Raw genomic sequence first — 23,863 nt, 5'->3', positions numbered from 1 at the left:
CTGTCTGGTTATTGCTTTACAGACAATTGTTCCGGTTCAATATGAGACAAGAATGGCCTGTGGGCTGGTCAAAGGTCATGCCTACTCGGTCACTGGGCTGGAGGAGGTGAGCCTGGTGGGGCTTGGTGGGGCCTGGGGACCTACCTGGGTTCACCTCCTGAAGTCAGGGCTTAGCATTTTGGGCCCCTTTACCATCTGCAGAGCTCACTTCTAATCAGGGGATTCAGCTCAAGGCCCAAGCCGAGCGCCTGGGAGTGGGGGGCCTGTGGAAACTGGTAGAGGTGGATCTTGCCACAGCTGGTGCTCAGTTTACCTTTGCTGTGAGTGCTGAAGATAGCAATTTCCCCAGTGTTTCCAAGGAACAAGTAGAAATATCACTTTGGTTTTACAAAGTTGGTGGCATGTGTTCTTGAGTTTCCTGTGTTCTCATGCTCAAACAGTTACAGTCGCACCTCAGTATCCATAGGGGGTTGGTTCCAGGGCTCCCGCAGACACCAAAATCTGTAGATGCTCAAGTCCTTCTATAAAATGATCCGGTATTTGCATATAACCTACACACATACTCCCACATACCTTAAATCATCTCTGTATTACCTGTAATACCCAATGCAATGTAAATGCTATGTAAATAGTTGTTATACTGTATAGGGGGGGTATATTTTTTGTTTATTTTTTCGAATGTTTTTGTTCTGCCGTTGGCTGAATCTGTGTATTACACAGAGCTCATGGATACTGAAGGGCCAACTGTATAATATTTGGATCCTTCTGGGACTTTTGGGCTTTCCTGGTTCCCGTCAGAAACAGGAAACTTATCAGGGCTGTTGCACACAGCTGGGCAGGTTGTGCCCTGCACAGAGAGATGGGCAGAGAGGGGCAGGTGTCTGCATTAGCCCACTGCAGCAGACTGGAGGAAGGGGCACCTTTTTCTAATTGGTCCATCTAGAGAGGGCATTTGTCTGTAGTTCCTCAGGCAGCAGGGGCCTTTTTCCTAATTCACACAAAGACCCCTAATGTGCTAGCAGAGCCCTCGCGTATATGCCCCGCCTCCTCCCCCAAAGCTCATAATGGCCAGGATGTTCTCTGGGAAAATCACTTTTTCGAAGATAGCAAGGGGATGGCTAAGCCCTAACTCTGCGGACTCAGTTCTGACCCTCCCCCTGCCGATCCACAGCACACTTCTGATTAGTCCTCTTGGCAGAACAGCCCTCCATAAGGGACTCTCTCCCCACCCCCTTCCCAGCCCTCAGGGCAAGACAGAAGATTCCCTTTCCAGACAGGCTCCAGAGCATGAGAGCTTTTTCTCTTTGCCCAAGACCCTGTTCAAAGGTGAGAAAGTGAAGCTGGTGCGGCTGCGGAACCCCTGGGGCCAGGTGGAGTGGAACGGCTCTTGGAGTGACAGGTAGGTGAGGAGGCCCCATGGGTGGGGACAACGGGGCCTGGGCAAGGCTGGTTTGGGTACTGAGTCTTGAGAGTATGACAAATGCTTGGTGTAAAATCATCCTCAAAACCAATGATCTGCAGAGAAGGGGGCACAGGTGTGGGCTCCAGGGAAGGGCCGGGCGAGGAGCTGAGGAGCTGGGGACCCAGAGAGGTTGCTGACGTCCTTTGGCTGGAAAGGAAAGATCTAGAAAGCATGGGGTAGGCCCAGGCAGGAGCAGAGTCTTAATGCAGGGGTCTGGGCTGGACAAGTGACTTCCCTTCTTGGAGTCTCTGCTGCCTTATCTGTAAAATGGGAAGAATATTACCACTCACCTCCTGGGCTGTTATGAGGAGTAAATGTGACCGTTGTTGGAAAGTGCTTAGCCGTTGCTAAGATTGCCTCTCCCTTGCTGTCCCATACAAAGGCACACAAGCCCTTTGAAAGAATTTTCCTGCTTAGTACTGAAAGGAATAGACTGGGGACAACCAAGATAACAAACACGCAGAAGTTATCATGAAGGCTCGAAACATTTACAAAGCCACTGTAGTCCCACCGCGTCACTGGTTCCTGATCACTCCAGTGAATGGCGGGCAGCCCCTTGAGTGCCAGGAGGGGGCTAGCAGGGCTCAGTGGCCGAGAAGGACCACACCCAGGCTGTGTGGGCCCTGCAGCTCCTGTGCTCATGTACCTACCTCTTTCCCAGGGCACTGTGAGTTCTGGCTCATTACGTCGTTCATTCATTTGGCAAGTGTTTGTTGAGCATCTTCTAAATAGGAGGCCCAGGTCTAGGCACTGGGGATGTTCTGTGAACAAGCAGCCTCCCGGGGTAGACAGTGATAAAGTGCTGACCCTGTGTCCTCACTGCTCCTGCGGACACTCACATGCGCACATCCTCCCCCAGTGCTGACTGTGTGCCTGGCCCCAGGCTACTGTCTGGGATGCAGAAACGAACACTGACACACAGGCCCTGCCCCTGTGGAGTTAAGGCCCAGTGGGAAGACAGACAAACACACTAATAACTGAGATAAACGCTGTGGTAAGGATCACAAAGAGGGAGGCCTTCACCTAGTTTGGGTGGGGTAAAAAGAGTAGAAAAGGCTTACCCAGGTGGAGTAACGTTGGCACTGCACTCTCTGCTTTGGGACAGCCCTCAGTGCCCCATCTGTTGTCCGCTGTGCTGGTTCCAGTCACCAGCAGGGACCCTTGCTGTGTTCTCCAGCCTCAGAGCTTAGTGCCCAGGCTTGGCCACTTCCTGCTGATGCCTCCATTGCAGGGGCCACTGATGAGCAGAGCCCAACCCTTGGTCACTCAAGGAGATGCCCCAGCCATGTCTCTCCTTCTGGTCTCAGGAATGTCCATTCCCTCCCACCCCGCAGTGTTCACTGACTCTAAGCACATCCTCAATGCCTTACCTTCCCCGGGACAACCCACTTTAGTACGTTTCTCTTCAGTGAGCCTGAAGCACAAATGTTTTTCATTTTCTCCCTCCTGAGGACAGCAAGTGTGTAAAACTGCTCAGCCTTTAGAAACATAATGCCAGGCTCTTTCCTGGCAGGAAAAAAGAGATGTTTACATGCTTGGTCTTTTTCTTGGTAACTTGGACAGTTTCTTACTATATGACAGGCACCATGCTAACAGCTTTGCAGGCGCTATTTCATTTACTGTCACAGCCCTGTAAGTGATAGGATCATCCCTCGTTTGCAGTTGAGGAAACAGAATGTGACAGAGGTTACATAGCTAGTACTATTATCAAATGGGGATCCTAGTTGCGTATTTCCAGAGCCCAACTCTTGATCTTTAAAGTGTGAGGAGTCAGGTCAAGCCCTGATAAGCCCATTTAAGGGGTTTGGTCTTAATCCTGAGGATGGTGGGAAGCGATTACTATTGGGTTTTACACTGAGGGTAACAGACCGGATCCACATTTTGATGGTTCGCGCTGGCTGCAGTTCTTCGTATTTCTCTGATACCTCCGGTCCCAACTTACCTCACGCCTTCCCTTCTTCCTCCTTCCTTAATTCCTCCATTTTCCCACCAGTTGGAAGGACTGGAGCTTTGTGGACAAAGATGAGAAGGCCCGTCTACAGCACCAGGTCACTGAGGATGGAGAGTTCTGGTGAGTCCAGAACCCTGGAGGACCCAGAAGGGTAAGGGACGGGGCAGAGAGGTGAATTCCCAGACCTCAATCCCCAGACAGGCCTATCGGATTCCAGCCCTTAGGAGATCTGGGCCCTGTTCCCCTCCAGACCAAGGCCCAGCAAGGATGGGGCTCTGAGAGGAGCCCACTGGTTGCAGTGATGACTGAGCCAGGACCAGGCCAGCAGACTGTGGCTCTTGCCTCCCCTGTGCCCCTCCACCACATACTCTGTTCCAGCCACACTTGCTCCCTGGCCCAACACCACTCTTTTCTGAGCCTAGGAAGCTCCACTTCTCCCGATCTCCCAATGCCAACCTCACCCTCACGCAGATCATTTCTTCTCAGCCTTCAAGTCTCAGCTGAAAGGGAGCTTTCTTCAGGACCCCCTGAATTCCCCCAGGACTGACATCAATTTATTTATGATGTCCATCATCCTTAAAATGGCTTGCCTAATTTTCTGTCCTTTCTCCAACTATCTCTCTTCCCTAGCATCGTGCCTGGTGCACAGTGTGGGACGTGCCATAACTTTTTGGAGAACTGAATTTCTGTTGAGCTTTCCCATCAAGGACACATGCATTTGAGATTTTTTTTAAAGATTTGTGTACCTTATTATACATAAGTTATACTTCAATATTTTTAAAAGGAAACATATGTAAATAATGAATAGATAGGAACAGAAAATGAAAATGGGTTTCAAGTTTTTTGTAACCATGTTATTTGTATTCCAATTATAATACATAAGAATTGTAGAAAGCAGGCCGGGCGCGGTGGCTCACGCCTGTAATCCTAGCACTCTGGGAGGCCGAGGCGGGTGGATCGCTCGAGGTCGGGAGTTCGAGACCAGCCTGAGCAAGAGCGAGACCCCGTCTCTACTAAAAATAGAAAGAAACTATTTGGACAACTAAAATATATATATACAAAAAATTAGCCGGGCATGGTGGCACATGTCTGTAGTCCCAGCCACTCGGGAGGCTGAGGCAGTAGGATCGCTTAAGCCCAGGAGTTTGAGGTTGCTGTGAGCTAGGCTGACGCCACAGCACTCACTCTAGCCCGGGCAACAGAGTGAGACTCTGTCTCAAAAAAAAAAAAAAAAAAAAAAAAAAAAAAAAAAGAATTGTAGAAAGCTTTTAAGTATGTTAGTTAATAAAGTTATATTATATTTGTTAATCAAATTTCACATACAACATGGAATCAAAACCTCAGGACAATTTCTGAGTCTTTAGTTGTCCTCCTCTTCACATTGCTTCATCTTCTGCAGCATGACACATGTTGTATATTTAAAGTTTGGGAATAAACTAACAGGTAAATATGTAACAGAGATTTCCTCATTACAAGCAAATTTGAGTTTTCTGAAATCAATGATGATAATAAAGCTTAAGCAGTAGAATTTTTGAGAACAGTCACTTAGACAACAAGATTCATAGATAGGCGTGGTGGCAACTATAGTCCCAGCTACTGAGGAGGCTGAGGCAGGAGGATCACTGGAGCCCAGGAGTTTGAGTCTAGCCTGGGCAACATAGCAAGATCCCTATCTCTAAAAAAAAAGGAGAAGAAGAAAGAAAGAAAATGAAATATATGTCTCATGGCCCATATGTTAAAAAAAGGTGTTCCCTTTTTCTTAGCTCCTTTTGGGAAAATAAGGGTTTTTCTATATTTGTATGACACTGTGGCAGACAGTAAATATATTGTCTTAGTGTAATACTGAGGGAAGGGTTTTTTTGTATTTTTTATTGATATATCATAGTTGTACATATCATGGGGTACATGTGTTATTTTGATACATGTGTACAATGTGTAATGATCAAATCAGGGTACTTGGGATATCTATCACCTCAAACATTTATCTTTCCTTTGTATTGGGAATGTTACAATTCTTCCTTTCTAGCCATTTTGAAATATACAATAAATTAATGTTAATTATAATTTCCCTACTGTACTATGGGATACTAGAACTCATTTCTTCTATCTAACTGTAGTTTTGTACCCATTAACCAACTTTTCTTCATCCTGCCCCTCCCCTCTTCCCTGCCCAGCCTCTGGTAACCACCATTCTACTCTCTATCTCCATGAGATCCATTTAGGTCCTACGTAAAAGTGAGAACATGCGATATTTGTCTTTCTGTGCCTGGTTTATTTTTGAGTCATTATTGAAGAGATGATAGTTTGGTATAGATACATCAGAAGTGACAGCATTTACCCTAAAAAGGAAGGACAGGATCCTCTCTCTGGGACCTTGACCAAGTTCCTTTGAACTATTTATTGTGCTGTATCAGCCCTGCAGTCTTCTTTTTCCCACTCTCTCCCCACCTGCTACCATGTGGGTCTCTTTCTTCTTCCAACCTCTCAGGATGTCATATGATGATTTCATCTACCATTTTACAAAGCTGGAGATCTGCAACCTCACAGCCGATGCTCTGGAGTCTGACAAGCTTCAGACCTGGACAGTGTCTGTGAACGAGGGCCGCTGGGTGAGGGGCTGCTCTGCCGGAGGCTGCCGCAACTTCCCAGGTGGGAGACACTCTTGATGGGGGAAGGGTCCAAGCAGAACAAGTTCCAGGTAGAATATTAACTATCACTTATTGAGTCTCTACTATGTTCCAGAAATCCATTCATTAAACCCTCCACATTTTACCCAGAAGGAAATCACCAAGCCGAGGAGTTTGCAATAGGGAGCTGTTTAAAAGTTTGCAACATTTAAACAGGAAACTGTCAGAGCAATACAGATGCTCCTCAACTTATGATGGGGTTATGTCCTGATAGACTCATCATAAGTTGAAAATATCATAAGTAAAAAATGCATTTAGGGGGTGAGGGATCAAAAATTACCCATAGGGTATCATGCATACTATTCAGGTGATGGGTACAGTAAAAGCCCTGACCTCACCACTATTCAGTTCATCCATGTAACAACAAACCACTTGTGCCCCTTAAATCTATTGAAATTAAAAAGAAAATGTATTTAATACATCTAACCTACAGAACATCATAGCTTAGCCTGGCCTACCTTAAATATGCTCAGAACACTTACATTAGCCTACAGTTGGGCAAGATCATCTAACACAAAGCCATTTTATAAAAAGTATTGAGTATCTCATGTAATTTATTGAGTACTGTACTGAAAGTGAAAAACAGAAGGGTTGTATGGACATTTGAAGTGAGGTTTCTACTGAATGCATATCACTTTTGCATCATTGTGAAGTTGAAAAGTCACAGTTGAGCCATCGTAAATTGGGGACTGTCTGTACTATGTCAGTAATGTTGAGGACACTACTGAGAACTGAGTTAGTAGCTACTGAAGTAGTTTAAGTCAGAAATGACGGAAGCCTAGACCAAGCAGTAGCAGCAGAGATGGAGGGGGAGAAGGAGGATTTAGGGGAGAGGATATTGAGTGATGTCTGGAAGGAAGAATGAAGAATGCCGTCAAGAATCTCAGTTTGGGGGCCTGAGTGGATGGTGTCAACACTATAGTATAAGAAACACAAGAGAAAAATAGGCCGGGCGCAGTGGCTCACGCCTGTAATCCTAGCACTTTGGGAGGCCGAGGCGGGTGGATCGCTCAAGGTCAGGAGTTCGAAACCAGCCTGAGCAAGAGCGAGACCTCATCTCTACTAAAAATAGAAAGAAATTATCTGGCAAACTAAAAAATATATATAGAAAAAATTAGCCGGGCATGGTGGCACATGCCTGTAGTCCCAGCTACTCGGGAGGCTGAGGCAGTAGGATCGCTTAAGCCCAGGAGTTTGAGGTTACTGTGAGCTAGGCTGACGCCGCGGCACTCACTCTGGCCCGGGCAACAGAGCGAGACTCTGTCTCAAAAAAAAAAAAAAAGAGAAAAATAATCAGTGTGTTGTTTGTTGTTTTTGGTTGGGTTGATTGTGGAGTGATAGAGAAAGGAGTTTAGCTTGGGGCATGGAAAGTTTGATGTACCTATAGAATACATACAGGGGAAGATCTGTAATGGAGAACTGGATGCACATGGGAGATGGTACTTGATTATATGCTAAGAACACAAAAAGTATTTGAGGAATAAAGGAAGGAAGGAAGGAAGGAAGGAAAGAAAGGAGGGAGTCAGAAGAGAGGCTAAAGCTGGCATATATAGCTCAGGTGTCGTTAGTATATAAAGGGGCAGTTAAAATGTGGAAGCAAGATTGCCCAGGGAGGCAGGATAGCTGGGGTGAGAGGAGCAGAGGCCCAGGACCAGATCCCAGGGACCAACAACATTTACCGGGCTAGTAAGGCAAGTAAAACCATCAGCAAAGACTGAGAATGGAAGTTTGGAGAGGAAGGAGGAACCACACATCCAATCAGTGCAGCTCCATCTATATAAAGGTAGAGGCTCCTCCCCCAAATATTAATAATTAGACTAATTAGACAAATTGTGTTTCCCATTAATATTTATTGAACACCTAGATGTGGGGATAGAGATAAGTAGATTCCCTCTGTCCCATTTCCCTTCCTGCCCTTTCTCCGAGAGGCAGACCTGAAAGTGCGTTTCCTTTCTCGGGGGTGCAGACACTTTCTGGACCAACCCGCAGTACCGTCTGAAGCTCCTGGAGGAGGACGACGACCCGGATGATTCTGAGGTGATCTGCAGCTTCCTGGTGGCCCTGATGCAGAAGAACCGGCGGAAGGACCGGAAGCTGGGGGCCAACCTCTTCACCATCGGCTTCGCCATCTATGAGGTGCCCGTCCCCAACAAGCTCCAGCCCAGGAAACACACGCCTTCCCAGCCAGAGGCTTTTGGGGGCTTCCAGAGGGGTCCTCTGGCTTTTCCGATACTCAGTGACCCTCAGATCTCCTAGGATCAGGCCCATTTGTGTTTTTTTTTTTTTTTTTTTTTTTTGAGACAGAGTCTCACTCTGTTGCCCAGGCTAGAGTGAGTGCCGTGGCATCAGCCTAGCTCACAGCAACCTCAAACTCCTGAGCTCAAGTGATCCTCCTGTCTCAGCCTCCCGAGTAGCTGGGACTACAGGCATGCACCACCATGCCCGGCTAATATTTTTTTTTTTATATATATTTTTAGCTGTCCATATAATTTCTTTCTATTTTTAGTAGAGATGGGGTCTCGCTCTTGCTCAGGCTGGTCTCGAACTCCTGAGCTCAAACGATCCGCCCACCTCGGCCTCCCAGAGTGCTAGGATTACAGGCGTGAGCCACCGCGCCCGGCCCCCATTTGTGTTTGTAACAAGCAAAAAATACCAGGGTGGGTGGTGGAGTGGAACCAGGACTGGCAGGGTGGGCACGTGGGGAGTCAGGCTTCTGCATTCATGGTGCAATCGCCGGCATTCCCTTCTGCAAACTTTTCATCCTCATTCAGATCTGAAGCATCTTCTTTTTCTGTTTCTCCTCAAGGTTCCCAAAGAGGTATAGCAGTGGCAGTGGCCAGCAGTTGTGTACAGCGTTTCCGGTCCTGAGTCTGTGGCTCATCAAGAAGCTTCCCGGTGGGGTTTGTGGGCAGGACTATGACAGGAGAGGGCCTTGCCCACGTTATTTCTACTGCAGAGCAGATGCCCAGGGTATCCCATGACCCGTGACGGCCACCCCATGATGTGCATTTTCTCCCTTGCACCAGACACTGCTTGTCACACGCCTTCACACACTCATACTCCTCACACTCACAGTTACACACTCATACACAGTCACACACACACATTCTGAGGGTGGCTGCCCTCCTTGGGATGGAGGAATCACTTCCTTCAGAACCCAGCTAAAGCCCCCGACCTTTCTGGGGTTGTTCCGGCCTGAGGGGATTCAGAGCTGAGGAGCAGCAGTTCTGGTAAGTGGCCCTGAGTGTGGGGACGATAGACTTGCCCTTCACTCCTGAGTCACAGAAGAAAAGGAAGAGGAATGAGGTAGGGATGTTGAGCTATTTGAGGCCTTGAGAATTGGAGGTAGGTAGGTTGAGACTGTGAAATCGGTGACCAGGAAGTTGGGAAGGGACTCCCGGAGGGGACTGTAAGCAGGACAGGGCATGCCTCCCCAGGGCCTCAGGTCTCATGGGCTCTCCTGTCCTCCAGATGCACGGGAACAAGCAGCACCTGCAGAAGGACTTCTTCCTGTACAACGCCTCCAAGGCCAGGAGCAAAACCTACATCAACATGCGGGAGGTGTCCCAGCGCTTCCGCCTGCCTCCCAGCGAGTATGTCATCGTGCCCTCCACCTACGAGCCCCACCAGGAGGGGGAATTCATCCTCCGGGTCTTCTCGGAAAAGAGGAACCTCTCTGAGTGAGTACTAGTCAGTCCCTAGAAGCTCATGTGGCCATTCCAGAGACCAAAGGTGTGAGACAGCTGGACCTGCAGGGGTCCCGGGATATGCTGACCTGCTGCGCCTCTTCCCCAGCTCCTGAGCCATTGGCCACATCACCCCCATTCATTCGTGTATTTGTTAATCCTGTAGATATTTATTGAGCACCTATTTATTCCAGGCACTCTTCTAGGGGCTGGAGGCAGAGCTGTAAATTAAACAGAAAGAAATCCCTACCCTCATGGGATGATGTCTAGCATGAGACAACAATGGATAGGAAAAAATATATACAGTATGTTAGATTTGGAGAAGTGATTAGGAACAAAAATAAAGTAAGGAAGAAGGATCAGAGGTGTTGGGGTGATTGCGATTAGGTTAGCATGGCTAGGGAAGCCAGCAAGGCCACCACAGATGGGTACATAGCCCCTGCCACTCTGATCTCTGTACTCGGAAGCACAAGGCCTTGGGTAGGGGGCTGGGTCATGTCTTTGGGGAGCTCTGGGCAATGCCCACAAGAACCCATGTGCCAGGGCTTGGCTAATGGGGATCGTGCCTACAGGGGGCTGCTTTCTGGGGGGCTCTTGAGGCTAGTCCTGACGTGACTGCCAAGAAGCCACATAACCTGAGCAAGTCCTCCATGTGCTTCCCACTTGCTCCTGGTGACAGAGACCCCTGCATGTTTGTGTTCTTCACAGGGAAGCTGAAAACACAATCTCCGTGGATCGGCCAGTGGTGAGTGATTTTAGCCCTCATGTGTGAAAAGGCCCAGAGGGTCACACTCCCTGATCCATGCAGAGGACAGGTGGGGGCGTGGGGGAGAGTGGGAGTCTGGGCGTGTAGAGCAACTGCTCCATGTTACTGCGACTTCTGCTTGGTGTGGCCAGAAGTGAGGGGCCTTGTGGTCCTGGGGCCATTTAGTCAGTTCAGGGGCTGGGAAGCACAGAAGGTTCTAGAACAGAGAAGCAGTTCCAACAGTTAGAGGGAGAGAACAAGACTACTGGAAGGGATGGACAAGAATGGCAACCAACGTGGGATTATGAGGTTGGACGGTGTTGGATTTCTCACACAGAGAAGAGAAAGTATACCAGTCTGCACTCAGTGTCACGACCTGGATCCTCCTCCTAACTTCTGGGTGACCTGGACAATTTATATGATCCCTCTGACTCACTTCCCTACTCTGTAAAATGAGGATAATAACAATATGCCCTGCAAGGCTTTGATGAGGTTTAAATCCATGAGATCATGTATGGGAAGTGTCTGGCACAGCCTGAGCGCGCACATGGAGGTTACTTTTCACACGCTTCACATACTTTTCATATGTATCATCTCACTTGATTCTTGCGAGGTTTCTGAGAAGTAGATGAGGTTATAATCCCTGGTTTTCAAGCAAGGGAGCAGAGGCTCAGTGGGGTTAAATGACTTCCCTGAGTTCACAGAGCTAGTAAGTGGCAGGGCTGGAAGTCACATCCAGACCCTCTGACTCCAGACTGAGGTTCCCCCACCTCCACACTGAGGCCATCGGCCTCCAACGTGAGAAGCCCCAAGTCAGAAGCACATAGTTGGTGTGTGCTGGCATCTCTCTATCGAGGAGTCTTGTGACTGCCTTGGGGCTTTGGGCTCTGGTTAATAAACAGTCCCTTGTGCTCTGTGGGTGAGACCTGGGCCAGTGGGAAGACAAATGCCCCATTGAACAGTCTTCCGAGTAGTGACAGTCATGATCATAATCCTGACCCTGTGCCAGTGCCAGATCTCCAAGTGCCTCCTGAATCATCACAAATGTTTGGTTTTAGCATTACATGCATTTTGGTCTTTTTTTTTTTTTTGAGACAGAGTCTCACTCTGTTGCCCGGGCTAGAGTGCCATGGCGTCAACCTGGCTCATAGCAACCTCAAACTCCTGGGCTAAAGCAATCCTACCGCCTCAGCCTCCCAAATAGCTGGGACTACAGGCATGTGCCACCATGCCCAGCTAATTTTTTCTATATATTTTTAGTTGTCCAGCTAATTTCTTTCTATTTTTTAAGTAGGGACTGGGTCTCACTCTTGCTCAGGCTGGTCTCGAACTCCTGAGCTCAAACGATCCACCTGCCTCAGCCTCCCAGAGTGCCAGGATTACAGGCGTGAGGCACCATGCCTGGCCGCAGTTTGGTCTATTCTTATCTTTTGGACACTGGTAACCAATGTACAGTATTTACCAGGAACTGCAAATTCGAAAGCCTATGGGAGCTTGCATGTCAACTCCCTGAGCAGAGCAGGCAGGTGTAGGGGTTTTGGTGTCCCTGCACTGGTATATGTGTCTGCAGTTCTCAACTGACGCTTGGCTCCAGTGTTGGAGAGACAACTGGAATGGTGGCGACTGTGGCAACCTGGAGGACGCAGACAGCAGGCTGCTCTCAGCTCAGCTGCTGTTGCCACAGGGGATTTCAGGCCTGGTGTAGCCTGCTAGACTTTCTCATTTTACAAAAGAAGCCTGAAACCTGGATTTCCATATTAGATCTCCCTATATTGAATGTTTATCCCTCAAATTTAAAATTTATATAAATCAAAATTCATTTGCAGGCCAGTTTCAGTGAGCCACATTTTTTTGGTGTTTTAGTAACTAATTGCACAAAAAAACAAACTCAAACAAAAACATTAGCTAGATCATCTTCCTTGACTATGTCCAATAACAGTGGATTATAAAAACGAAGCCATAGCGGTTGCCAGTGTCTGGGCGTGGAGGTGGAAGAAGGAAGAATTCTCTCCTCCCTTCACCCTCCGTGCCCCTTTTTGGCTCCATGTGATTCAGATTTCTGGACCCCGGAACCTCACCCCAAGCTAAGGCCAGGACACAGGGAAGCCAAAAGCCACTGGCTGTTCTGGGAACTTGCTTTTCACTTATTCTGCATTTACTGTTTCCTTTCTTTGTGCAGAAAAAGAAAAAACCCAAGGTGGGTGTAACAGAATGAGAAGGTAGAGAGCATGTTTGTGCGCATGCACGTGGTGCACGTGTCCGCATGTGTGTGTGAGCTCACGTGCATGCGTGCACCAGACTTGCCTCTTCCTCCCCGTCCTCCGCTGAGCTCCTGCTGGGGCTGAGTGTGCGGCAGTGACAGCTGATACTTGCTGGGGGAAGCCTATGTGCCGGGCACTCTTCTGGGTGCTTTCCAGGGATTAATAACTCAATCCTCACAACAATCCTATGAGGCTGGTACTACAATCATCCCCATTTCCAAAGGGAGAGCACAGATAGATCAACTAACAGGCCCCAGGCCACACAGCCAGGAAGTGGCAGAGCCAGCACGTGGAGCCAGGCAGTCTGGCTCCAGAGTGTGTGCTCTGACCCACAACAGGCCATCAGACAAGGATTGATGCTAGTGTTTGTGGTGGTGCCTGGAGGATCCGTCACAGGGGTCCTCCAAGTATTGGTGCTGGCCCAAACCAGAGCTGACACTCACCAAGCACCTACCACATATCCTGCACTGTGTTAGGGGTAAAACTTTTTTTTTTTTTTCCAGTTATGGCAGTGTCTACAAGGTAGGTGCTGTTATTTTGCCCCTTTTACAGGTGAGGGGAAAAGACTCAGAGAAGTGAAGGGACTTGCCCAAGGACACACAACTAATGAGTAGGAAAAATGCAACTGGAAACCCTATCTGTCTACTCCAAAACCTATGTTTCTTGCCCTCGCCTCTCTGGTGCCGGCCCCTACACTCCAAGGCTGGTGTTGTCCAGACCTGGACTTGGGCCCGGAGATGTGTACTTGGCAGGGCGCTCCATGGCCACACCATGTCCACTGGCACACATCCCCCTCAGACTGCGACCTCCACTTGCTCTGGGACCCCCACGAGCTTCAGCTGCTTGACCAAGACCCTTTGCTTAGAAGGCAGAGCAAGGCAGGGCCCCTGCAGCCTGCTGGGAGCCAAAGCTGCAGGAGCTGTTCTCACAGGTCTGTCCGCTGGAGCTGTCCCAGGCAAACAGCATGGAGAGGCAGATGCGGACTGAGGCCAGCCAGGCTGCTTTTCTGCTCTGAGGTTCTGCCCGCCCTCCTGCCCTCTGCACCGCTGCCCCAACCCCCTCGGCCCGGCCTTCCTCTGGCTTTCCCCGCAGGTGCACAGCACCCACCAGTGTTGGCATCACACGGCAGCCACTCCCCACCCTTTTATATCCTCTTCACTTGCATGAGCTTGTCTTGGAAATATCTCTTATATTTGTGTAACATTTAAATGTTTTTGCAATACAATTCTACATTATCTCATTGATCCCCACAAGAGCCCCATGGGGAAGGAAAAGCAGGTTTTACCACCCCCATTAAAGGATGAATAAACTGAGGCCAGAGAAGCTATTTCTAACATGAGGGGCAGGGCTGGGATTCCAGCCCAGTGTTCTGACCTCTCACCCATTGACCACACCACTGATCAGTGTCTTCTTTCAATCTGCACTTTGCAGGCTCCTAGAGGTTTCTGGGAGGTGCCTCAGTAGCTGCCCTGGTGATGTGGGTGCTGAGGGGAAAGAGCTCTGCCCTCATTAATCAGAGAAGCTCTGTTTTTTTGTTGTTGTTGTTGTTGTTATTTTTGAGACAGAGTCTCACTCTGTCACCCAGGCTAGAGTGCTGTGGTGTCAGCCTAGCTCACAGCAATCTCAAACTCCTGGGGGCTCAAGCGATCCTTCTGCCTCAGCCTCCCGAGTAGCTGGGACTACAGGCATGCACCACCATGCATGGCTAATTTTTCTATTTTTAGTAGAGGTGGGATCTCACTCTTGCTCAGGCTGGTCTTGAACTCCTGAGCTCAAGCAATCCTCCTGCCTTGGCCTCCCAGAGTGCTGGGATTACAGGTGTGAGCTACTACACCCAGCCTAGAGAAGCTTCGTTTTCAATTGCTTTATATACATGAAGTTTCTGGGGAAATTTAATTTACAGTCTATGGGGGAAAAAGCCTACGAAATACTTGAAAATCACTGCACTAGATCAGGCTGCTTTTAGCATTCTTGGCATTTGCACATGTACTACCTTGTTGAACCCTCCTGAGTCTACCATGAGGAGAGATGGAGTGGGTATTAAAAGAAAGAGCTGAGGTCCAGAGAGGCTTAGCATCTTTCCCCAAGTCACACAGCTTATTAGTGGCAGAGATGGAGCTTGAGCTGAGGTTCAAGAGCTCTTGACTCTAATCTTTTCCTCTTCTCCCTGAACAAGGCTGCTCCAGGGGAGAGGTTGCCTCACTGGGCCTGCTCAGTCTGTAACCCTCGCTTCCTCCCTGCCCCCTCCCCACCTTCCTCCTCTCCCCAGCCCATCATCTTCGTTTCAGACAGAGCAAACAGCAACAAGGAGCTGGGTGTGGACCAGGAGTCAGAGGAGGGCAAAGACAAAACAAGCCCTGATAAGCAAGAGAAATCCCCACAGGTGTCTGAGCACGTGGCATGAATGGTGTGGCCAGCGCACAACAGGGGTCCTCCTATGCGCTTGGGGTACCTGGGGGCTGAAGGGTTTCCCGGGGGTGTTTCTAACATCTAGAGGTTTGGATTTGTCCCACAGACCGTTTTTCTCTGCAAGTTCCCCTAAAATTTGGGATGCTGCTTGGGTGAATGTCTTGGGGTTGGCTGCCACAGCAAACCAGTACTAGGCCTGGAATGACAGGCTGAGGCTCCCACTGGTGCTCATCCAGCCAGGACAGTGAGCGAGGGGAGGCAAAGGCTGAGATGATACCACCGAGAGCAGAGGCTGAGCAACTCCTGTCTCCTGGTGTCCTCCAGCTCTGGACAACAGGGAGACGAAGAAGAGTTGCAGAAATGCGGGGCGGACTGCATGGGCTTCGGAACGCAGGGGAGGGCGCTGTACTGGAGTAGGGAGAGGTGGTCATACAAAGCATAGTGGAAGGTGAGGCTTCAGGGCAAAAGTCCCCAGACAAACCCAGGCCACCTCCTCCATCCTGGGGGACTCGTGCAGTGGAGTGGGGAAGGGGGTCCTCTGAGGACTTGGCTTTGCTGACAAAGGTGGCAGGAGGAATCAGAATGGTCAGACCTTTGACCTACTGGGGCACTTCTGGTTGGAATGATGAGGCTCAAAATAGTGGAGAGGGCTCTGGCTGGTGGGGATTGGGGTGAGGGGACCAAGAAGGCTGTCTGCATGTCTCCTTTGACTTGGGGTGTCAGGGCTGTCGGGGTGTGGAGACTCACCAAGGCCTAGGTGCTCCTGGCTCCAGCTCAGCAGGTCTAAAAAAGCAGCATCCGCCCCACCCTCAGCTCCTGCTTCCCCCTGTGGCTGTTTTAGGACGTTTGGGCTCCTTTGGCGCAGAAGGAGCTTTCCCCACAGGTCTGCCCATCTCCCCTATTCCTGCGAACCAGTTTTCCTTTGTGCTTCCACAGCCACGGCCTGGCACCACTGACCAGGAAAGTGAGGAACAGCAGCAATTTCGGAACATTTTCAAGCAGATAGCAGGCGACGTGAGTACCTCCGACCCTAGCACTTGCACCAGTGCCTGCTCCTCTCCTGGATTTACTGCTCAAATTACCAGTTATTTCATTATTGTTCAGTAGTGGTCATTTGGATTTTGATGGAACTGGAGGATATATTCTGTAGACAGAAATCCATGAGTCCTTGAGTTTGGGACTGCCACATCCACTAGGTGGCCCAGAGAGCTTTTTGCTCTGAGCTGCCCACTGCAGTCTGGACAGCTGAGGGTGCAGTCTCTGGCCCCGTCTTCCTCAGAAAAGCCCCAGCTTCCCAGGACAGAACACACCGACAGGGATTTTACAAGCATAGACAGCTGGGATTTGTTTTGCAAAGCCTCTCCTCCATCAGCTGCTGTACTCTTGAACCATGACTCTCTCCTCCCTTCCTACTCAGGACATGGAGATCTGTGCAGATGAGCTCAAGAATGTCCTTAACACAGTTGTGAACAAACGTGAGCGGCTCAAATGAGATGCTGGGGATGGGCAGGGGGGTCCAGTTGCCTGGAAGCAGCTCCTCACTCTTCTCCATCCTCCCAGATAAGGACCTGAAGTCACAAGGATTCACACTGGAGTCCTGCCGTAGCATGATCGCTCTCATGGATGTATCCTTCCTGCCGCCCCTTCCCGACCCTCTGTCATCAGCCCACCGAGCCAGGGCAAAAATAAGGGGTGCCCAGTCAGGCAGAGGGCCCAACTTTGTGCCCGGGGGAAGACTTAAGGAGATACTGATTCAAAACATCTTGGGTGCTGGTCTGAAAGCGGTTATTGTTAGAGGCAGAAGGGAAGGACGCTGGGTTGTCACTGGCCCCTAACTCCTGTGCTCATCTCAGGCCTGGGATCCTGCCCAAGCAAAAGTGGTCCTTAGGAGACAGGCTCCTGGGGTAGAAAGTAGGCATGATCTCTGGCTGGTGTAAGAGTAGAGGGGAGGGTTGAATACCAGGACAGGGCAGTGGGAAGGAGAGCCCAGGCAGAGGCTTCCTATGGGGCCACCTTCCCTGAGTCCCCCAGACACCCCCTTCTAATCCAGGGAGATTTTGCTATGTGCCCTGTGGCCCTGACCTCCCTCCTCCAGACAGATGGCTCTGGGAGGCTGAACCTACAAGAGTTCCATCACCTCTGGAAGAAGATTAAGGCTTGGCAGGTGGGAAGAGAATGAAGTGTGAGGAAAGAAAGGGGTTGGGGCAGGGATTCATTCAGTGTGTGACCTCTGTCCTCATATTTTCTATTGCCAGAAAATTTTCAAACACTATGACACAGACCAATCCGGCACCATTAATAGCTATGAGATGCGGAACGCAGTCAATGATGCAGGTGCTGGGGAGGAAAGGGCTGGCTGGGGTGTGGACCGGAGCTAGTGGAAGCAGGCATGGGAGGGGGGCTTTTCCTTCGTCTGGGAAAGGGTTTCTCATTTTCCTTTCCCAGGTCACAGAGTGGCCAAGAGGCAGGGAAAATAGAATTCAGGCCTAAGAACTCCAACTCCTCTTCCTCTGCTAACATCCCTGCCCCCGCCCCATAGGGTTCCACCTCAACAGCCAGCTCTACGACATCATCACCATGCGGTACGCGGACAGGCACATGAACATCGACTTCGACAGTTTCATCTGCTGCTTCATCAGGCTGGAGGGCATGTTCAGTGAGTGGCGACTGCCCTTCTGCTCTCAGAGCCCTTCCAGCCCTCTCCCACAGGGACAGCTGTGGCAGGAGAAATCTCAGCCCGATAACCTTCCAGTCCACTCCATCCAGGCTGAACAAAGGCCAACGCCCTCATTAGGCCCAGAGTAGGATGGCGAAGGGAGGGTTACTGGTGATGCTCTGCCTGCAGATATTTGGGCTAAAGGACAGCACTCAGCATGTGGTTCTCTTAAGAACAGTCACAGTGGTGTAGGCAGAGCGAGCCTGTAACTGGCCCCTGGCCTGTGCGTTCTTCCACACAGGAGCTTTCAATGCCTTTGACAAGGACGGAGACGGTATCATCAAACTCAACGTTCTAGAGGTAAAGCCTAGCAGATGCGGCACATTCCCCTGCATCTTAAAGTTCAAGGTGGAGAGGTCCACTCCTAAATGGTGGTGGAGGGATGGGATAGGAATGGACCACGAGGAAGGGAAGATTAGCCAGGAATGTGGCTCACAGGGCAGATGTATTTGAGGCCAAAAGGGGCCTCAGCTCCCCAAAATCAGTTTATACTGGAAAATATGTACCTTCCCAGGGAAAATCTGGGAGAAAAGATGCAGTAAACCACTGCTTCTTTGACAGTCTGCCCAGTGGGTCTGGCATACTGGGACTATTCCCTTTCTCCTTGCCCCATAAGATCCCCAGGGTTGGGGTCCTCTTTTTTCTTGTCTACATTCTAATCCTGGGACCTCCTCTTTCAGTGGCTGCAGCTCACCATGTATGCCTGAACCAGGCTGGCCTTGTCCAAAGCCACGCAGGATCACTCAGGATTTCAAGTTCACCCAATACAGCGAGAGCCACTTACCTCAAAGGACCCAGCAGCCGCTCCCCAGCAGGCCTCCAGGGACCTTGTCGGTCTTGTTCCTCCTCCACTCGACTCCCCACTTGCCCTTGATCAGTCATGCCCAGCCTGTCCTTTTAGTAAAGCCATGAGGTAGGGAGAACAACACTGTCCCTTCGCCAGGTGAAGGACAGTGTCTGCCTCAGCTAAGTTCTAGCCCAAGAGGTTTGGGCTGATCTGAAGCAAATGTTTCCCCCTTACCTTGTCTAGGCTGTTGGCAGAAGCATTTGCCTTCCTTGTGCTGGAAACCTCCATCACCTTTATGCTCTCCCACCCCTGAATAGTAACCAAACCAGCACTTGGAAACTGCCTGGTTGTTTTAGGAGAGGCCTGCTCTGGGGAAACCAACTCAGTGGAATAGGGCTGGATACTTTGGGTTGTCTGACTTGTAAGTCTGATCACATTCTGAAAAAAATGGATCTAAATAAAGGCTTGTGTATGGGTGGTTCCATTGTGTTTTGATTTCTCACATTTAGGTATTAGCCATACAGGGCTGAATGGCTTCCAATCATACACTCACCTATCACCTATAGGAAGCCTAGTCTGAGAAGAGAACAATGGAAAACACACACGAAAACAAAGCCCCCGAACCCATCTTTAATCATGCCTATTGCTATTTCTTGAGCATAGGAATCACTTAGATCCTTTTTAAAATATAAAAGGAAGAAAGCGGAATGGCTGTTGGTGTATAGAACATCAAGAATAAATGGGTCTCCTAGAACTGGAGGGGCCAGTTACCTGAATGTAACGGAAGAGAGATGTAGGTTTTAATCCTGGCTCCTCCACCCACTAATTGACCTGTCGTATGACCTTGGACAAACTCCGGATTGTAGCTGTCTGCGAAACTTGTCTGGACCATGGTCTGTAGCACATCTAGAAACATCTGGTGTTTCCCAATTTCCTTCTTGCTCTCTAGGCCAACATGGGAAGGAAAGGGCTGACTATGAACATGAAGACAAGGTAACAAAACAGTCAGTTAGTAAAAGTACTTTATTTTCCTCTTTTATTTGCTTTATATCTTGCTTTACAAAGTTATGAAGTTCACAGCTTTATACCAAAATGTAAGAAGGCTATTTGCTTATAAACATTTTTGCAGTCAAGTGTTATCTGACTTCATTCTTCTAATCCATATTCAATATAAAAAAAAAATTCAGAAACCAAGGGTGCTGGGGCAGCTCTAGGGCATACGTTTCTCTTTAACAGGAGAAAGGTCTTCAACAGCCTTTCCTCCTTGACCTCCTCCTCCCTCAATTTATTTGGGTTACCACCTTGAAGTCGGATCAAATCTGGGAAACTTCAGTCACCATGTGACCCAGTAGGCCACATACTTGGGGCTGGAGGTGAGGAAGTTGGAGGCTACTGTCTGATGAGCAGTAAGTTTGGTTCATGTGAGCATTTCACACCCACTGGCACATGGAACTCAGTATATCCCAAATCACCTCCACTACAGCTTCTATTGCTATCCGTCAGACCACTTCTCTTAAACCCTGAGGATCCTGATGATTTGGGGCAGGGATAAAACCACTATTTTATAAATGTGGCAGCATGGCCTTCATAATAATTCTAGGAGCTCTCCTTTAGGAACAAAATTTATAAGTAAGCATATATAAATTACAGTTAGTTGAGCAAACCAGAGAGTACATGCTGTTCAAATCCCACTTCACAATATACTTCAATCTCCCCTCCAATGAATTCTCTTCCATAAAATATACCCGACCACTCCACTAAGTGTATACCTACTCCCACCAAATCATCCACATGTCTAGTCACTAAAGTTGTCCATTGTGTAATCTACCAAAAAAAGATAAAACAAAACCTTTCTTAGGCAAATAATCACTTAAACAGTAATATTGCCCATAAATTATAGGTAGATCAGGACCTAAAACACTCAACTGCTAACCCGTTGAGGGAAAAAAATGTTTCCCTTAAAGCAGGAGTGTAGTAGTAATGACTTCCTCTCAGATTTAAGTAACATCAGGTCAAAATCATTCTTTGCTCTTTGAGATCTGTTTGCATCGTGTTTAACTGCTTTATAACCGAGTAGAGGAATATGCCAAAATATATTTTGAACCTAATTAACTTTCATATAAAACATGAAATGACTGATATTTTATCAGAACTGCCATTAAAACAGGAGCATATGCACACAGAAGGATTTATACCGTGGTTTCCTTGGCTTTGGGCCATTAGAATAGGCACAAGCAATTAAAAATAACATTCTAAAAATGGCCTCCAACAACTTATAAGAAACGAGTCGGGTTTTGTCAGGTCATTTAACGGTTTCCTTTCTTCATTAGGCCACTAAATACCAGAGTCAACACAGACCCCTGAGCCACAGCTCTTCTCTGAGAGGACGCAGAGGGCTATAATCAGTCACGATGTCGTGGAAATCTTAACAAACAGCCACAAGTCCGCATAACTCTGATGACACTTAGAAGTAATAACACACAACCATAAGCGGCCAAGATGCTCATGGTCTCTTCATTTCTCAACAGAGGGCCAGAATGGTTCGTTCTGAATAACACACTAACTTGGTGTTAAAAGAATTTTACACACTCTTGAAACAGACATTTTGCCACTGCTTCAGAAAAAAAACTTTGATGAAATGAAGAAAAACACTGCAAGTACAGGTGCCCACGCATACACACACATACAAAGGAACTTCCACACATGCACACACAGAGGCAGATATAGGCACACGATTCTACCAAAGCTAAACCCAAATCACAGTTCTTACTGATTCTATCAGTCCTTACTACTCTCAGAAGTTTCCAGTTGCCCAACACCTCACATACCCTTTTCCTGCTCTACCACGGCTCCACCACTCTCATCTTTTCAGACATATCCCCAGGCGGGGCAGGAGGGCACCCGTGCAACAGAGCATTCAAGGTTTTCCTAGCGCACTGCCCAGCCATGTGGAAATGCGGCTTCACTACAGCCCAGAGGAAAACGCCAGTTTTGGCAATAAATCCAAATGTACTTTCCTGGGATGTCACCATTCCCAAACTCACAAAACAGCTTGGCTTCTCTGGTCACCCTTACAGGAAATGGGGTTGAGAGGTGGGGAAAGCTTCCTAACCTCATACAGAAACAACATAAACACACTTTATTCAATAAGATCTTCTCTTAAGCATCATGCAAATCTCAACAGTGTAATTAATAAAAAAGTTCTCCCACTCACAGGGACAGAAGTAAATAGCTTGTGGGGCCATTCATTATCTAGTAGTGGCTCCTTGATTAGTTCTTAATGTGTTTTGGATCAAGTTAAGAACCACCGGAGCCTTTCCTGGAAAAAGGAACACACATTTAGTCTTGTATACAATTTCAGGGGGTTCACAGACCCTCTCAAAGTCTGTCCATGAATTCGCAGTGAAGTTTCCCTGCCCTAGAGCCCGAGGGGAGACACGTGAGCAGACGTGTGGACTGACAGGGGTGGGGATAAACCTGGACACTCTGCCATCCTAGAAAGTGGTGGGCACCACGTCCCAAAGCTTGGTATGTGGCACTGGCTCCTCCCCCTTCTCTCTGAAGAATCTGAGTTTTGAGGATCCAGAAACAAAAGGTTGGAAAGCAACAATTCTACAGCTTTACTGACAAGAGTCCAGAGAAAACCCAAAGCAAAGCAGCCCCCCTAGGGCTTTGTTACTTTGGCTGTTCTCAATGGACAGGTAGAGTCTTCCCCTTCACCATGCTCCACTCCTCTCTCCTAGCTAGCAGGGAAGTGAAGGCAAAGACACTGTTTTCAGAAATAAGTCTCTAGGAAGCCTGCTTGAGGCCCTAGAAACTGTATTCAGATGCTTACTCTAACCCACCCCCCTTGGGGGCTGCACCCTATGAACCCAGAGGATACTTGATGGCTGCCACCAGTCTAGGCACAGCCAGTTAGTGGGAGAGATGGATGTTGGCAACAGAGCAAATCAAAAGGGTTCAAAACCCACATCAGGCTTGGAGAGTCAGAAACTGGAAAGGAAAAAATGGTAACCTCCAGTTCAAACAGCCTGATGGCATCTGGAGCAGTGAATGCCCAGGACTGACAGCAACATCTGAAGGCAGATATTCAGTTGACGTGCTGCCTTAGCCTGAAATTCCACCAAAACTTGCACAGAGAGGTTTACTAGGAAGTGGTATCTCTAAGGACTTGTCATTATGTGATTTGCTTTCTGAATTCCTAAAATACAGGCAGCACAGCAGCCATGCTAGCTGTCTCTGAAAAATCTACCGTGTGTCCTTTAGCATTAATGCCAGCTCTGTCCATCTATAAAGCAGGAGAATAGTGAAACACACTGCACATAATTATTAGGAAAGGAAACTATTTGCTTCCAATTTAAATGCCCCGTTATTACAACTGGAGAAATTAAAACTGATCCTGAAAATCTAGCATTTGAACTTATACTTAAAAGTCTAACTACAGGTTTAAACCATCATAAGAACATAAACTAAAAATAATAAACTGAAATCAATACAATATGTGTATGATTAGGGTCAAACTGAGTAACCAATTAAGATCTGTATTTTTAATAAACATCTGAGAACACTAGTAGCATAAATCACTCTATGTCATATTGTCTCAGCAGAGTATGTTTCCTTAAAGTCTGTTTAAAACCTCCAGCAAGAACTTAAAAGTGTAACCTATCATCCCATAGAGCTGCCCAGACTTATGCTAGTGGTAAGCCTGGCTAATAACCACGTTTTCCTTCCCTGCTTCACGAGGGAAGAGAAGAGAATGGCCTGTGTGAACGGCCGATGTAAAACAGTTCAACTAACGACTTCCCAACATGGGAGGCAAAAAACTTCATGCATCAATTTTGCTGTCATCTTCAGCATGTCGTTCAATGTGTCCTGCAGCATCCTGGGAATAAAGGGAAAAGGGCCCGTGTGAGAAAAGGTGGCAGTAGAACAGGAGAAAGGCAGAGTTAAGGAAAGCTGTATGGGTGCACTACATCTGGGATCCAACACCTGAAAGGCAGGAGCCAGCACTTAGCTAATTTACAGGAAACTCTGCATTTAAATGAGCTGTTGTCTTAGCACTAGAGCGCTGTAATAGGCCTCTACGTTCAGTTACTGGATTTGAAACATCTGAAAACATTCTCGTTAGGCTCTTTCCAAAAAACTACCTAATTCTTCAT

The 23,863-nt window shown here is 48.3% G+C and overlaps 2 protein-coding genes across 5 annotated transcripts in view; one reads left to right on the top strand and one right to left on the bottom strand.

Annotated features, from left to right (window-relative positions):
- CAPN3 (calpain 3) overlaps window positions 1–18,624 on the top strand; it is a 50,048-nt gene extending 31,424 nt beyond the window's left edge. The window contains exons 7-24 of one of the 3 annotated variants that reach the window (XM_069461125.1): window positions 23–106; window positions 1,314–1,399; window positions 3,456–3,533; window positions 5,902–6,062; window positions 8,067–8,236; window positions 8,907–8,918; window positions 9,572–9,780; window positions 10,495–10,531; window positions 12,711–12,728; window positions 15,062–15,175; window positions 16,138–16,215; window positions 16,619–16,676; window positions 16,762–16,826; window positions 17,297–17,365; window positions 17,457–17,535; window positions 17,741–17,857; window positions 18,159–18,217; window positions 18,598–18,624. In XM_069461125.1, the coding sequence (XP_069317226.1) occupies window positions 23–106; window positions 1,314–1,399; window positions 3,456–3,533; window positions 5,902–6,062; window positions 8,067–8,236; window positions 8,907–8,918; window positions 9,572–9,780; window positions 10,495–10,531; window positions 12,711–12,728; window positions 15,062–15,175; window positions 16,138–16,215; window positions 16,619–16,676; window positions 16,762–16,826; window positions 17,297–17,365; window positions 17,457–17,535; window positions 17,741–17,857; window positions 18,159–18,217; window positions 18,598–18,624 (1,521 nt within the window). The remainder of the gene's footprint in view (window positions 1–22; window positions 107–1,313; window positions 1,400–3,455; window positions 3,534–5,901; window positions 6,063–8,066; window positions 8,237–8,906; window positions 8,919–9,571; window positions 9,781–10,494; window positions 10,532–12,710; window positions 12,729–15,061; window positions 15,176–16,137; window positions 16,216–16,618; window positions 16,677–16,761; window positions 16,827–17,296; window positions 17,366–17,456; window positions 17,536–17,740; window positions 17,858–18,158; window positions 18,218–18,597) is intronic. The other 2 variants (XM_069461134.1, XM_069461139.1) reach the window with 2 other exon arrangements.
- A 1,135-nt stretch (window positions 18,625–19,759) lies between these two features.
- ZNF106 (zinc finger protein 106) overlaps window positions 19,760–23,863 on the bottom strand; it is a 64,984-nt gene continuing 60,880 nt past the window's right edge. For both annotated transcript variants that reach the window (XM_069484431.1, XM_069484421.1), the window contains exon 22: window positions 19,760–23,586. In XM_069484431.1, coding sequence (XP_069340532.1) covers window positions 23,530–23,586 — 57 coding nt within the window. In that variant the 3' untranslated portion in view covers window positions 19,760–23,529. The remainder of the gene's footprint in view (window positions 23,587–23,863) is intronic.

The sequence above is a fragment of the Eulemur rufifrons genome, chromosome 2, assembly GCF_041146395.1.
Source record: "Eulemur rufifrons isolate Redbay chromosome 2, OSU_ERuf_1, whole genome shotgun sequence".
Lineage (NCBI taxonomy): Eukaryota > Metazoa > Chordata > Mammalia > Primates > Lemuridae > Eulemur > Eulemur rufifrons.
Note: the sequence above shows the minus strand (reverse complement) of the source record. Positions and strands in the feature narration are given on the sequence as shown.